The following is a 14786-nucleotide window of genomic DNA, read 5'->3' as shown; positions in this document are numbered from 1 at the left end:
TTGTGCTTATTGTCGGTCATCTGTACATAGAAAATAACACGAACCAGTGATTTAAAAAAAATTGCGCTACTCCCTATTTGTGTTATGAATGTCACAGTAAGCGTGTGAAATGATGTGCCATGCTGACAGTGTGTGTTGCTCCTTACAGTATCCTTATCAATTTACTTTCAATGAAAGAAATAAGGGGATACAAATAGATGACATTAGAAAGTCTACTTTACAGAAATACCCTGATTTCCTAAACACTGTTGCCTGTTTATGTATCATCCTACAGCCCTGAAAGAATAGACCCTCCAGATCCTACTAAGCCTGACTATGACATCCGAGCAGATGTGTGGAGCCTCGGCATCTCTCTGGTAAAAATGGATTTCTATTTAATGCCATAAATAAATGAGTTGTCAGCATATCTTAGGATTGGTATAACCTGATAACGCAGAGCCACCACAGAGATGGGATCCATAGGTTGTTTGAAGTTTGAGAGGGAAACAAATTACACATAGACTTGGACAAAATTGTTGGTGACCCACATTGGTCACTGAAATAACATTGAAATTAACAAAAGTAATAATAGATAAACATTTGCTAAAAGATTTACCCATGAAAATCATACATTGCTTTTGAGTTGTAGTTCAACAGACATTTTTTAAAAACAAAGTAATGAAACTGGCCTGGACAGAAATTATGGTAGCCCTAGAAAAGATACCCTATGGTCAAAATAATTTGACCATAGGGACGTGTTAAACTAAAGTGTGTTGTGTGTCCTGTAATTAGCTTCACAGGTGTCTTCAAACTTGTAATCAATCAGTCTGTCTATTTAAAGGGTGAAAAGTAGTCACTGTGCTGTTTGGTATCATCGTGTGTACCACACTGAACATCACACCATCAAAGAAAACTAAAGACAGAGTTGTCTCAGGAGATTAGAAATACAAAATTCACAAACTATATAGTAGTAAAGACTATAAGACCATCTCCAAGTAGCTTGATATCTCCTGCGACTACAGTTGCACATATTATTCAGAAGTTTAAGGTCCACAGGACTGTAGCTACACTCCCTGGATGTGGCCACAGGAGGACAGTCAATGGCAAATTGAAGAGACAGACAATACGAATGGTAACTAAAGAGCCCAGAACAACTTACAACAGAGGTTAGAGGTGAAATCTAAGGTCAAAGTACATCAGTGTCAGATTGCTGATCGCTGACATTATTCGAGCTAAAGTGGAGTTACTGGAAGTTATATCAGCTCTATGTTCACAGACATGAGGCATAAATAGAAAAGAACACTCTAGCTACTTCAAAACATGGCGGAGGCTTCGTTATGTTCTGGGGCTGCTTAAATCTTAAATTAAGTCTTAAATCTGTGCAGAGTACAATGAAATCTCAAGACTATGAAGGCATTCTGAAGAGAAATATGCCGCCCTGTGTCACAAAGCTTGGTCTCAATCACGTCATGGTTCTCCAACAGAATAGTAAGCCAAAACACAGCTAATAACATGTACCATGAGGGTATCGTCATTTCTTTCCAGGCCAGTTTAATTAGTCTGTTTTTTAAATGCTTCAGTTGAACAACAACTCAAAAGCAACGTCTGATTTCCATGAGTACATTTTTTGTAAATTTTAATTTATTACTTTTGTCAACGGAAGGGTACCAACAATTTTGTCCACGTCAGTACATTAAGCTGTGGACACCTGTAAAATAGTAGAGTTTTATTTAAACAATCTTTGTATGAACAAGTTGATGACAATGGGTCTTACTGATCCTACCTGTATCCTCCAGGTGGAGCTGGCCACAGGACAGTTTCCCTACAAGAACTGTAAGACAGACTTTGAGGTTCTGACCAAAGTGCTGCAGGAAGATCCTCCTCTGCTGCCTCTCAGCATGGGCTTCTCCCTTGACTTCCAGTCCTTCGTCAAAGACTGGTGAGTTCAAATCTCAATCTAAAACGAATTCTTTTTGAATGAATTGACTGGAGCTTTATTTGATGTGTTTGTCCTTCTACAGCCTTACAAAGGATCACAGAAAAAGGCCAAAATACCACCAGCTGCTGGTATGTTGTTAGTTAGTTTTCAGAATAATCAGAATTACCCAGTTAACGTATTACCGAATGTAACAAAACTGTCTCCATCTCTGTGTCCCTCTCCCTCGCAGGAGCATAGTTTCATCCGCCGTTACGAGGTGCTGGATGTGGACGTGGCCGGTTGGTTTCAGGCGGTGATGGATCGCACAGAGTCTCCTCGCAGCAGTCAGTGTTACAGCCATCAGCACCAGCTCCACTCGCTCTTCAGTAGGTAGCCTAGCACAGCCTGGCGTTAGCTTAGCAATACGCTAGTCTAGCCTAGTTTTAGCTTTGCTAAGCCCAGTCTTAGTCTGTCCTAGTCTGGCCCAGCGTCAGCAGCTAAGCCTAACGTTAGACCTAGCCCATATTCATCTGTCCACCAGAGAACCCGAAGAACCCCCAGAGGAGGGAGAGACTTGATGGATAACTCTGGATGAACAGATGGAGCAATGGACGGAGACATGGACTGATGCAAGGATGACACAGGTGGTTCATTTTATCAGTGTGTTGGCTCTGGACAGGCAGACATGGGGAGGCGGGGAAAGAAAAAGGTGCATACTGTAGTTAGCCTCTTTCATTTACACACTGTTACACCTCGTCACACTATCATATCACATCGCATCAGTGTGTAACAGCCACACACCTCAATACAAACTCTGTATGTATGTTCTGTGTATTTCTACATTTCATTAGTTCTTAACCTACATGTCTGTCTCCAACAGCGATCCAAGCCGTTGGATTAGTCAACAGAGTAGTCACTACACACTGGAACAAAGCATCTGCTACATTAGCAAACCTGAATCGCTCTTGTACATAAACATTATGGAGGACACAACAATGTCCGGTGCAATTATGATTCTTCAGGTGTTTCTACTATCACACATTCTCAGGCTGTATCTGTGTGTGTTTGCATGTGTGAGTGAGCCTTACTGTGTGTGTGGGTATCAAAACACAGTCACTGGTTGTTTTTTAAGTGTCATTTATTCTCTTTCACACTAGACCTCTAACACACAGGAACAAACTAATCTGTTGGTTGTGCTTCATTTTTAACATAAAGAGTATTTTAATATACCCATGAAATATATTTATGATATCCATTTTTGTATTTAGCAGCTGCATAATTGGAAAAAACACAATGAAAAATAATTACAAAAAAATTAGTGCTACATTTTAGCTTTGTAGAAAGAGAGCTGTTGGTTTCGTTTTTGTGCATTCACAATGACGTGGTTGAAAAAAAAGAGTGTTAAAAGATGAGGCGGGAGAAAGGATAAGGTTACCAGAGAAAAGCAGAGAAGGTGTAAGAAGGAGGTTATTAGCATGTTGGTGACTAGTTGGGAGACTGAATAACTGTTACTGTTGAGTGCTTTTTCATTGAGCAGGGAAAGAACAGGAGCTTATCCTGTACTAAGAATATCAATGGGGTAGATCTTATTACCTGTGGAGCTTTTCTTTACTTCACTCTCTGTTTGTCTCTCGCACATCAAACTGGAGCGGGATGAGAGAAATGGTGGAAAAGAGGAGAAGGGCGATGAGCAGTGAAAAAGACAAGTAAAACACATTTACACATAATTAGATAGTGTTTATTTTGGTCGATGAGACGCCCACACTGAGCCCACAGATCATCGTAATCATGGTGATTCAAGTCACAGCAGCACAAATTAAGTAAAATGTATCATCGGCGCTGCAGAGAACCAGGTTGAGAAAACAACCGACCACACAAACACAGGAACACACACCTTTCCACCTCATCCCGAGCTACGATATCTCCTTTTTTCAGGGCTTTGATGGCGTACATCGTGCCTGTCTTCTTGTACTCTGACAACAAGACCTGCAGACATACAAATGAGCTTGAACATGGACAAAACGTACGAGAGAGACTGAAGCCTGCAAGACACGCAAGTTACCTTGTTTAACAAGAAAAAGAAACACATTGTTAAAGGTATTGTTTAGTTTGTTATTGCTGTGTATGAAGGTTGAACTCACTCTTCTTGATTATATTTTTAAAATGTTCCTAGAAAGTGTGTTTTTTAAATGAAAACCGTATATATATGAAAGAAGGACTTTATTAGAGATTTTTAAGCTTCTGCATATATGAAACTTTTGCTGTGAAGTGAAACATGGATCATTTTTTCAAATTCAAAAACTCTCCTCTTTGGTTCTTTTAACATTTACTGACTTTTTTTACCATGGTTTTTGGTAGAGTTATGAGTTAAACGTTTAACCGATTAAGAAACAAAACAGAAAAGTTGTAAAGTTTTTGTAAAGTTGTACCTTTCCAAAGTGTCCCCTGCCCAACACAGCGATCAGCCTGAAGTCCTGGAGGGACAGAGGGCCTTTCTTCTGCTTACTGGAGAGACAGACACACAGAGCCAGCAGCATGATTTATAGACCAAAACACCAGAGATGACATGTTGTAATTATCATATTGAGGTCTCATAATATGAGACAACATAATTTGTAACAGATGACAAAATGACTGAGGTCTAAAGGAGTTATGTATGAAAATACTACAACCAAGACTAGAAAGGAAGAATTTACACAGACAAAATCAGAATAAACAGACAATATTATATATTAATATATTAATGAGTATATATAAAAGAAAAGCATTATCAAAGGTACAGTGTGTGTGTGTGGGTGTGTGTGTACCTGCTAACTGACTGGGTTCTGACAGGACACTCGGGGGTGAGGTCTGAGGGGGAGAAGGGCTCAATGGCTGGCAGTCGGTCCTGATGGGGGACATGCGAGGAGAAAGACATAAAGGAAAAGACACAGGGGAGTCATGCAAAGATCGCCATGAGAGGACACGAGATAAAAGACATAAAACAACTTTACGACAACAGGATGCGACATAAAAACAGCTCATCGGTGAGTTAGATCCACAGTGTTCCTGTGACACTCACAGTGGCCACGCTATTCAAAACTCCTTCAAATTACCCGGAGTCTATCCTATTAAAACTGTAAGATACTGTATTAAACATTTGTAGAATGACTGATTAAGGCACCACTATCAATGAGAGCTTTCTGGATTCACTATGAGCACAAAGAGCTAGCTAACAGGTGAGCAAAACAAAACCAATCAATAAATAAAAATAACATTTGTTGTACTGTTAATCATTATTGTCCATATGAGACCTATTTATGTCAATTATCAGCCACTCTGGTGAAAACAGTAACAACAGCCTTCACAACATCACAACTAACACAGTAGATGTACTGCACTCCTTTAAAGTTTGTTTTTACACCCAACCCTATCTCACCGGAGTGTGTATGTCCACGTCTCTCTTGTAATCGCCTCTAATTGGAGAGTCGCTGTCCAGACTCAACTTCTCCACTGAGATCTCCCTGAAACGCAGATGCATACAAGCAGACCACCACGATGCAGACAGACAAATGAACAGAGACAAAACAGAACACAAAAGGTTGTTAGACATGGGGCAGAGAAGGCATCGCATGCTTTATTGTTTTACAGGAAACACAAGGAAAAAGGTTCGAGGAATGCTGCTGCGTTTGATAGCAGAGTTTGAAAGGCAGCTATCAAACATCACACTGACGCTGACCGTTCCTGCAGCTGTGTTAGGAGTGTGCACCTCACACAGTTTATTTGTGCGTGCAGTGTGTGAACATCAGTCAGCTGTGTGTGTCTCACCCGGAGTTGAGTGCTAGGCTCTGTGCACTGGGACTATAGGTTCCTGAGTTGTTGACGGTGGGGATTGCGTTTCGAAGCAGCCTCACCCACGTCCCAATATCCACGTTCATCTGACGAGCACGTAGAAATGCCTTGCCTGGAAAGACACACATGCGAGTCAATAAATTAAGGACTTTAAATAGGACCACAAAGTAGAGTCTGAGAAAAGGCCATAGTATTTTGGCATTTTTCATGTTTTATTATTTGTCAAAATCAATTCATTCCCACTTGATTCATAATTCATTCCCCACTTTATTCATTTCTCTACTCACTGTTAATGTCTCTGTTGTACGTCTTGCTTGAGTGAACCACTAGAGGGAGCTGAGGTCTAAACTGACTACAGTGAACTGACTCACTGAGACTAGCGTGATTCCCTCCTGGTCATGATTTTTCTCATTTAAATCATGTCTGAAAACAAATTCTATGCCTCAGAATGGTCTAAATAAAAAAAATGTTATATAATAAACAAGTAAATATGATCAGTTTCTTTTCACCCTGCGTGCTCCTCACCTTGCTGCTTAGAAAACACCTTCTTCTGCCTTTGAAGACGAGGAACTCTCTCGATGACTGGGTTAAAAAAGGTCACCTGGAAAACACCAAAGCAAAACACGGAAACCGCACACCCACATTTTATTTTCAGACATCACATTCAGACGGTTGAACCTTTCAAGTACGATATATCAAAGCAGTGTTTTTCAGCACAGGTGCATGTGACACCTTGGCTGTGTGTGTGTGGGCAGGTGTATGCACACACATCTGAATGTCTGTGTGTGCTATAAATACACACAAAGAAGGGTGTCATGTATGCAAGGACACAGAGGCCACTTTCATGTAGGAGGTGGGAGATTGGGGGGGGGGGTTGGTACCTCTGCAAGCAGTAGGCCCTGTGGTTCCAGCTCCAGCTGAACTCTGTGTTTCTGGTTGTCCAGGAACTCCTCCAGCTTGAGGTACTTCAGAGCACACAGCGAGCGGTAATCCCTCCAGTAAACTGCAATCTCCATCTCCCTGGACTGAAGCACACACAGACAGACGGACATCAGCTGGTTTGATTTGTGGGAGCTTTTGTGTCTGTGAATATTATGTGTGTTTGTGTGTGCGTTTGTGTGCTGACCCTTTCCAGCTCCACTGTGAAGGTCTGGTCCCAGGCCTGCTCTCCTACAGTCCTCCAAGCTGTCTGGCCCACCACGGAGTTATCCAGCTTTAGTACTGCACTCACCTCAGCTGGACACACACAGAGTAAACGTTTAGTCCTTCATAGGTGACGTTTCTGTACTGTACCTGGCACCTGAGCCGTGACCAGTATAAAAGATTTCTGTACTGATTAATGAGCGCCGTTCATTTTCTTGGAGACACCAAAGAAAAACAAACTGTTTCTAAAGTGCCTACTCAGGATACTGAATCAATTCAGCTTCATTTGCTGATGCTGCTGTTATGTGGGAGCACTGAACTACAGAACCTGACCTCACCAACATTTCCTCATTTGCAATGAAATCTAAAATTCTTAATACAGACAAACACTTACATGAGAGCTCCTCTGTCTTGCTTGGTGTCTTCCCGCTGACTGAGCCGCTCCGTCCATAGAGCCCTTTACTGCCTCTCATGAAGGACCTTGTGTCTCCTGGACTATAGCATGGCAACATGAGGGTTGTGCCCTTATTGCGTCCTGGGACCACCTCCAACAACCCCACACAGCCCAGCAGCTGCACCTGTAGGGTACCTGAAGATAGAAGAAACAATTCAGGTAAAAAACAAAAACAAACCAAAACCACCAGTGGCCATAAATCTGGATATAAAGTCTTTTCTCAAACGGTTTGTATTCACACAAGCTAAATGGACACACGGCTATAAGTAGATGGTTTGGCATGTAATTCTGCTCAGAAGTGCAGAAGGATGTAAAACCAGATGGAATAAATGTGGGTGCAACACATCGGTGCTTTGTTAAATGTTTTGACACGTTAACCACAACACCACAAAAAAGTTCCTGAATATTCCTGTGTACAAGTCAAAGTGGATCAGTTCATTTGAATTTCACTGTGAATTCAAAGCTGTTTTCCTTGACTCACTCTTGAACAGCCTGTGATGTGAGATTTCCTGTGTAGCTTTGTTCTGCATAACGTACCAGTGAGAGGTGAGGGCTTGCTGAGGGTGCTGTACTGGTTGTGGAGGTACGGGGCACCGTGGCGTGTGCTGAAGGCAGGCGAGGATGCCAGGACCAGCTCCTCCTTAATGACGCTGGCCTTGGGATGGTCCTCTGGCAGCTCTGCCAGACGTCGGTCCAGAGAGTCCCTCAGCAGGTCCAGCCTCTGAGACGCCTCGCTCAGACGAGACTGTGCCTGCAGAGCATTGACAGAGAGCAGCTTAAATACACATTTACAGCCACTGGTTGTTGCATAGATTGTTAATCAAGTATTAATTCCACCCAATCTTACAGCCGGCACAATCCATCCTGCACTAAAACACAGCCTTTTTATTAGTTTTTTACCGTCACATTTCTTTGTAGTAAGTATTGTTCTATGTTTCAATATTAAAACTTCAGGTTTGTGTGAGTGATAGGTTTTAATTTTAAGACACTGCAGACTTAAGTATGAGATTTAAAAGCCTCAAATCCCAGCATATGGTGAAATAACAGTTGGGTTGGTCACAAGTCCTGATAAACAGCGTTGTGCAAGTTCATACTTCACAGGAGTTAGCTCAAAGTTCAGCCCACACAGATTAACTAGTGGACATGCATGTCTCTGACGTCACACCCTAAAAAACAACATTTCCGTGAGATACTTGTTTTGTTGTGCTGTGGCCTCTGTGATTAATAGAACCAATCAACTCTACAACGTTCCTGATCTACTCTCTGTATGGGCTCCACATATACAGAGTGAAAGACGGCAGCGAGGTAAGCTGCGTATGACCAGAGTGTAGGACGCACATCGAGGGAACGAAGCCTTTGCTGCTCATGTTCACCCTGCATGTGAATAACTAACTATAGGTACGTATAACATTATGTTCTTTAGTTTAGTAGAAGTAATATGATTCATTCAGTTCAACTTCACTGAAGCTGAAGCTCAGAAAGGTGCTTTATTTAGTTATTTATTTTATTATCTGCTCTCTGTCTGCTGGACCCATAAAGAGAAATCTCAGAGCAGCAACTTCAATACACATTCAACAGCAAAGGCAACTATAGCACTAGTTTTATCATATCAGATCATATGAATTAAAGTGTTTGTCTCCGAGATATCAAAGTTGCAGGCTGGCATCTAATGTGTCATCTCAGATGAAGGTCAACAGGTGCATGCGTCAGTGTTGCATCACTCACTGATGTACAGCTGATGCTTTAGGAATGTCTCACAAGTTTGGAGGTGTATGCATTAAAGCGTGTGAAAGGAAACTGTGCAGGATGTGTCCGTATGAGTGTGTGTCCGGTCTAACCTCAGACAGGGCTTTCTTGTCCTGGACCTTGTTGGCCCCTAAGAGCCTGAGAACATTTTTGGCCCCCTCAGCAACAGCGTGTTCCACCCTGTAATGATGTCTCAGCTCCTCAATCCGCAGCTCAACCCCGCAGAGGTCCTGGTTACCTGCAGTGGACGGACAGATAGGCAACATTACTATGGAGTAAAAAAGCAGATATTTCACAATGTGATCACAAAAGATGCTGCTGCACTTTTCACTCAAATGTATTGAATCAATTGTTCTATAGCAGGAGTTCGTTAAAGCCTTGTTTTGGCAGCAGTGTGTATTAAAGAACTCCCCTGACTATACTAAGATAGGTTAATGCCTTAATGCATGTCATGCATTACACAAGAGCCAGACAATGAAAACATTAGCAACGCCTGGAGGGAGGTAAGGAGTATTAACTGTAGCTCCAAGGGTTTTAAAATGGCTTTCTCATGCCATCTCCCATCCTTAAAAGCAAACAGAAAGAAAAAAAGCCATTTTTACTTTTAAACCTCAGGTTAGCCAGCTAATACTCAAAACAACAACAACAACTACAACAACAACAAGAAAAACAGACACAGAAATCAATCTGTGTGATGTTGATGTGCCACTGTGTCATTATCACACACACACACACACACACAAAATCTGCTAACACATTTATGAGGACAGACAAAAAGACAACAAAAAGGGTCAAAGTTTGATATAATTTTTCCACTACTGGCTAATGGCCACTTAATGCAACCAAATGCTTTAATAAAAACAGTAACAATTGCTTATTTAAATGCAAAGACCTGGTAACAGTGTAGTAGGTTTTAGCACTAAATTAGGAGCCACACAATCAGTCAAAAGGGAAAAACGTGCTCGAGCTCCTTGACATTAGAGACACACACGGGATCAGCCTGAGCGTAGAACATGTGAAGCACAATAACAGCTAAGTGGTTCGCTTAATGGCAGCAGCAGCAGATACAAGAAGAGGAAACTGAATTCAGGAGATAAGGAAAAACAGAAATAAATAAACAGACTTTCAAATGTCTGGTTATTGAAGTGGAAGGACAAAAAGGACACAAAATAATTGTTATGACTTATGAGTGGCTCAGAATGCTGCATGAGGCAGAAGGAGAAAGAACGGAGAAGCCAGAGGTAGGGGTACAGATGGATGTGGATGCTTTTATCTCCTAATAAGGTGCTCTGCCTGGAGCCCAGACCTTGCTAGGTGACCCCTCCACCGGGTGTGGTGCCTGGAGACTGTCTGTGTACACTATACACACAAAACCGTGTGTGTGTGTGTATGTGTGTGTGTGTGTGTCTGTGTGTGAGTGAGATAGCCAAAAAAGATCCAGAGACTATGTGGGGCACCAGAAAACAGAAGAACAATCAGAGATGCGTTTTTTCTTTATTTGGTATGCTACTAGAGCCTGACGGAGACACAAGAAGCAGACTACGGTGGCCTGGTAGCCTCACACATTCTCAACTACTGTATTTCTGTTTTCACACTTTGCAGACTTGAGTGACATCACTCAGGGGCAGCGGTCCTCTACCACCTCCCACCACATACCGTACTCGCATTACAGCACTGGAAAGAACAAATAAATAAAACTGACCTGAACCGAAATGGTAACAATCGCTTTGCCACAACAAATAATGTTATTTAGAGAGCAAATGTGAAGAAACGGGACATTACTAGTGCTTGATGTTGCATGACCAGTGTTAGAGCCTCTGAATGGGAGCTGCACTACATGTACACCTGTATCAAAACAGCAACATCCACAAACCTAATACTTAATAATACACATACAAAGGTTTGTTGAAGGAAAAACAGTCCAAACACACAGAACAACACTTTAAAGTTGTGAGCATGATGTCCTAATTAGATTAAAATATGTCCAAAAATTCTAATAAAGAAACGTAGATAAACACACACTGTATCACCTCTAAATATCTGAGAGACGTAAAAACAGTGAGCTGGTTCTGTATTGATCTGTTTTTGGGATTGTGTGTCTGCTGTCTGGAGCTGTTGCTCAAAATGTTTGACATGCAAGGAAATATAAAGACTGCAGATCGCACAGGAAGACAGCTGAAAAGACCCAGAAAGAAAAAGCACCATGTCAGTGTCAGCTGACCACTCATAAACCACAAAGTATAACACTTGAGAATAAAATATATGTTGTCACAGGCAGTAGCTAAATCAACAGTTCACTCTCTTTTCCCAGCTTAATGCACAATACAGAGAAAGTCCGTATTGAATTCACAGGGATGAAGGTAGAGGACATGCAATGACCAAACATTATAAACGACATTTAAATGTTACTGGCAAGTTTAACAGAGAGTAGGGTGCTTGGAAGCCGCTGTTAGGACCAGTGTTAAGTCTTAACACAGCAGAGCTCGATGGATTTAAGATGCCTACTGTAAGATTGTAGCTTCACCAGTTAAGAGTCACCACTTATCTCTCACCTCTAATTTCCTGTCAGCTCTCACTCACACCGACAAAAAGCAAATCTAATCATGTTAATCACCTATTAGTCAGCTTGGTCAAACTTATTTAGTCTACATTGATCTGAATCAGAGGAGTAGTTTGTAAACTTGGAGCGTTTACCTCTTGGTTTGTTTTCTCCTGTCCAAGTGTACTAAAATGAGTTCTCTCCGCTGATTATTAAAAGTAAATACGGTAAGAAGGTCCTGAGTGGTGGACTACTGTACGTTTGTGTGACAGGAGGGAGATGATTTCACAATAAACTTTAACCTCTTCACGTCTCCATGCAGCATGTTTTTGATGGACAAACAAAAGAAATGAAAATCTACACACTACCCAAAACCCTTAAATCATGTGATTCACAGCGTTTGGTCCTGTCTTGGTTCGGTACACTGAGGCCACTTCTTTTTGGTGCTCTCAGCGCGGTTTGTTTTTGTGCGCACTCTAGTGCAGTTAACGTGTTCACACCAGACAAAACTAACCGCACCAAGAAGCAAAACAAACTTGAGTTCGATTTAAATGAACTAAAGCCTGTAGGTGTGAAAGCAGCCTTAGCCAACTGATCAGACTCACCCTGTGTGTCGTCATTTTGCTCGGTGGCCTGCACTGCCTTGCGTATTTGCATGCGGATGATGTCGATTTTGGTTTTACTATCCTGTAGCATCTGCTGGGCCGTCTGCAGCATCTTCTTATCCTGAATGAAACAGAAACAAAACAAAACATTTATTATAATAATTTAATCCTATACCAATACACGGTACTGCAATACATTTACTATAATACTTCAAAGGTTTCTCTGATCTACAGAAACAGAAGCTCGAACAGAAGTGGAGGAAGAACAGCCAGGTAAAGTGGATGAAACAGATGCTGTGTGAATAAGGAGCATTGGAAAGTGTTGAAGGGATGTGGGGCGTTGTATACTGCATATTTAGAAATAGTCAGCAGAGCCAACACACTGCGATACTGTGGATCAAACTCAAATTGTCTCACTCTATCAGCCGTCTGGGAAAAGGGGGATTGTTGATATGTGTCCTGTCCTACTTCAAAATGTCATGCCTGTATTTATTAATTATGTGACTTACACAACGTCTTGTCGAGCTGTGTGTCAAGGTGTGTGTGGGTGTGTGTGTGAAGTCAGTGTACCTTGGTGGATCCATTAGCGTAGATGGGGATCATGTTTTCAACTCCCTGTTTGACTTTGAGCTCAATGTTGAGCTGCCTCTCCAGGGCAGCGATGCGTTCCTTGTGGGCTGACGTTCGGCTCTCTGCCCCAGGAGACTGAGGACACTCATCTGTGGAGGGAGGGAGACGGTTAGGTTTGACAGAAAAAGGAACAAGGCATTCATGAATTTCCACATCAGCATGGACGCTAGATTTTAAACAATATTATGGAAAATTTAAACAGCTTGAGTGAGTCTGTATATTTCGAGAACCATCCCAGTGTCTCACATGCGTACCTTTATTCTCTTCTCCTCCTTTCACCACAATGTGAGCATCCAGTTCCTGTAGCTGAGCATGCAGGTTGTCCAGTCTGCGGTTAGAAGACCGCAACTGACTATCCACCTGGAGACAAACACACAGCATGAAAGTTTCTTTCCTCCTCTTGTTAGGCAGATTGTATTGTGGCGCTACAACCCGTTTTTTTTACTGTCCATCCCTTATCAGGTTTCGATTGTCTGAGAGCAAGGTATTTAATTTTCTAACTGCTTGAACGGTGTTGCTCCCCGGTTGCTTCAGTTTCAGTAAATGTGTAATCTGTGTGATGGTGCGGCCGCGCACTGTGGGAACCCCGCTGCACAATGTGTACATGTGCTCAGTGAACTAACTCTGGGTAAATAAAGATCAACGCATGGGCCCTCTGAGAATAAGGGAAAAAAAATAGTAACATCCTTCAGAAAGCACCAATTTTCAGTAAAGACAAACAGGATAAGAACTTAACATACCAGTGTCTGATTCACCAGCCAAAGAGAGCGGTTATTACACTGGCTTCCTGACATAGTGAGACAGTCTTTCCAACTTTAACTCAAAGTGTTTCCATGATCTTATCACTTTATCCCTGCCTTGTTTGTTACTGATGTTTTGTCTGAGGTGATACAACTTTGAGGTTTCTCCATTTCTGTGAAAAAAATCTATGTTTTAAGTGTCCTGCTATCAGCGATGGGAAACTGTCTCGTGTAAAAACCGTCTCTCTCTTTGATTTGGCTGGTGTGAAAGAACAGGACCTTCAGACAGACACGTCTCTGTGCAGAGGGTCTGACCTGTTGGGCGTTCCTCTTGTCAGTCGTCGCCCTACGCAGGTTCTCGGCTCCTTCCTTGATCTTCAGCTCCTTGCGGATCTCCCTGCGGATCCTTTCGCGCTGCTCGTCCAGAAGCTGCTGGACACTGGAGTCTGAGAAATCTGAGTTCTGGTCCAGACCGAGCTGTTCCAGGACTGACAGCCCACCTGGGTCACTCTGGATGGAGGTAACGGAGAAGGAGAAAGAGACAAACGAAAGAGAAGTAAGCAAATTAGTTCATGAACAGAAAAGAAAAGCAGAACAAGGATGAATTTATAAATGAAAGCACTGGAAATGGAAGCAGAGGATGGGAAAGACATCTAATGAGGAACAGAGACTACAAAAACTGTGTTCAACCAGAGTTTATAACATTTCAAAACAAAAGTTTTAGATTTACTGAAACGTATTATTAAAATACTATTTCATATCTAAAACTTATTTAGACACAAACTTCAAAGTGAATAACAAATCTGTGTCCTGGGCTGTCCAACATAAATGCTGAAGGTCTTAACTAGAAAAATTTATTTTAGACAATTCAGGACCAGAAAACAATTGGTTTCCACTCGTGCTAAAGTTTCTACTTACTTCTAACAACTTCAACTAGAAAGTTAATACCCGGAGAAATCAGCCTCTAGCAGAGCTACAACCTGCCACACAGCAATATCTGGAGACTCCACGAGCCAGAAGACACAATCAGGAAGAACGGAGCGAGTGTTAATCACTAGAAATCACAGCCGCTATTACAGGAACATGTCAGTCAAACAAACAAAGCGGCAGCACTTCACCTCCGAGCTGTCTTCATCCTCCTCGTCACCATGCCAACACATAGTTCGCTCAGATACGATGAGCCGAAAAACTACAGCCGATC

General features: G+C 42.0%; 2 protein-coding genes across 2 annotated transcripts in view; one reads left to right on the top strand and one right to left on the bottom strand.

The window, feature by feature from the left end:
- LOC113161706 (serine/threonine-protein kinase N2-like) overlaps positions 1-3524 on the top strand; it is an 8116-nt gene extending 4592 nt beyond the window's left edge. The window contains exons 8-11 of the mRNA XM_026359492.2: positions 275-356; positions 1776-1918; positions 2001-2046; positions 2148-3524. Of these exons, the coding sequence (XP_026215277.2) occupies positions 275-356; positions 1776-1918; positions 2001-2046; positions 2148-2291 (415 nt within the window). The 3' untranslated portion in view covers positions 2292-3524. The remainder of the gene's footprint in view (positions 1-274; positions 357-1775; positions 1919-2000; positions 2047-2147) is intronic.
- The window catches only part of LOC113161845 (serine/threonine-protein kinase N1-like), a 32531-nt gene continuing 21194 nt past the window's right edge, over positions 3450-14786 (bottom strand). Inside the window, exons 2-17 of the mRNA XM_026359660.1 lie at positions 13901-14095; positions 13100-13205; positions 12786-12934; positions 12216-12336; positions 9164-9309; positions 7863-8076; positions 7266-7460; positions 6855-6964; positions 6610-6753; positions 6254-6329; positions 5705-5840; positions 5316-5400; positions 4705-4784; positions 4327-4402; positions 3792-3883; positions 3450-3540 (exon numbers count right to left, since the gene is read on the bottom strand). Coding sequence (XP_026215445.1) covers positions 3450-3540; positions 3792-3883; positions 4327-4402; positions 4705-4784; positions 5316-5400; positions 5705-5840; positions 6254-6329; positions 6610-6753; positions 6855-6964; positions 7266-7460; positions 7863-8076; positions 9164-9309; positions 12216-12336; positions 12786-12934; positions 13100-13205; positions 13901-14095 — 2016 coding nt within the window. The remainder of the gene's footprint in view (positions 3541-3791; positions 3884-4326; positions 4403-4704; positions 4785-5315; positions 5401-5704; positions 5841-6253; positions 6330-6609; positions 6754-6854; positions 6965-7265; positions 7461-7862; positions 8077-9163; positions 9310-12215; positions 12337-12785; positions 12935-13099; positions 13206-13900; positions 14096-14786) is intronic.

Source organism: Anabas testudineus, chromosome 1, assembly GCF_900324465.2.
Source record: "Anabas testudineus chromosome 1, fAnaTes1.2, whole genome shotgun sequence".
Classification (NCBI taxonomy): Eukaryota; Metazoa; Chordata; class Actinopteri; order Anabantiformes; family Anabantidae; genus Anabas; species Anabas testudineus.
This window is presented reverse-complemented; position numbering and strand designations above follow the sequence as displayed.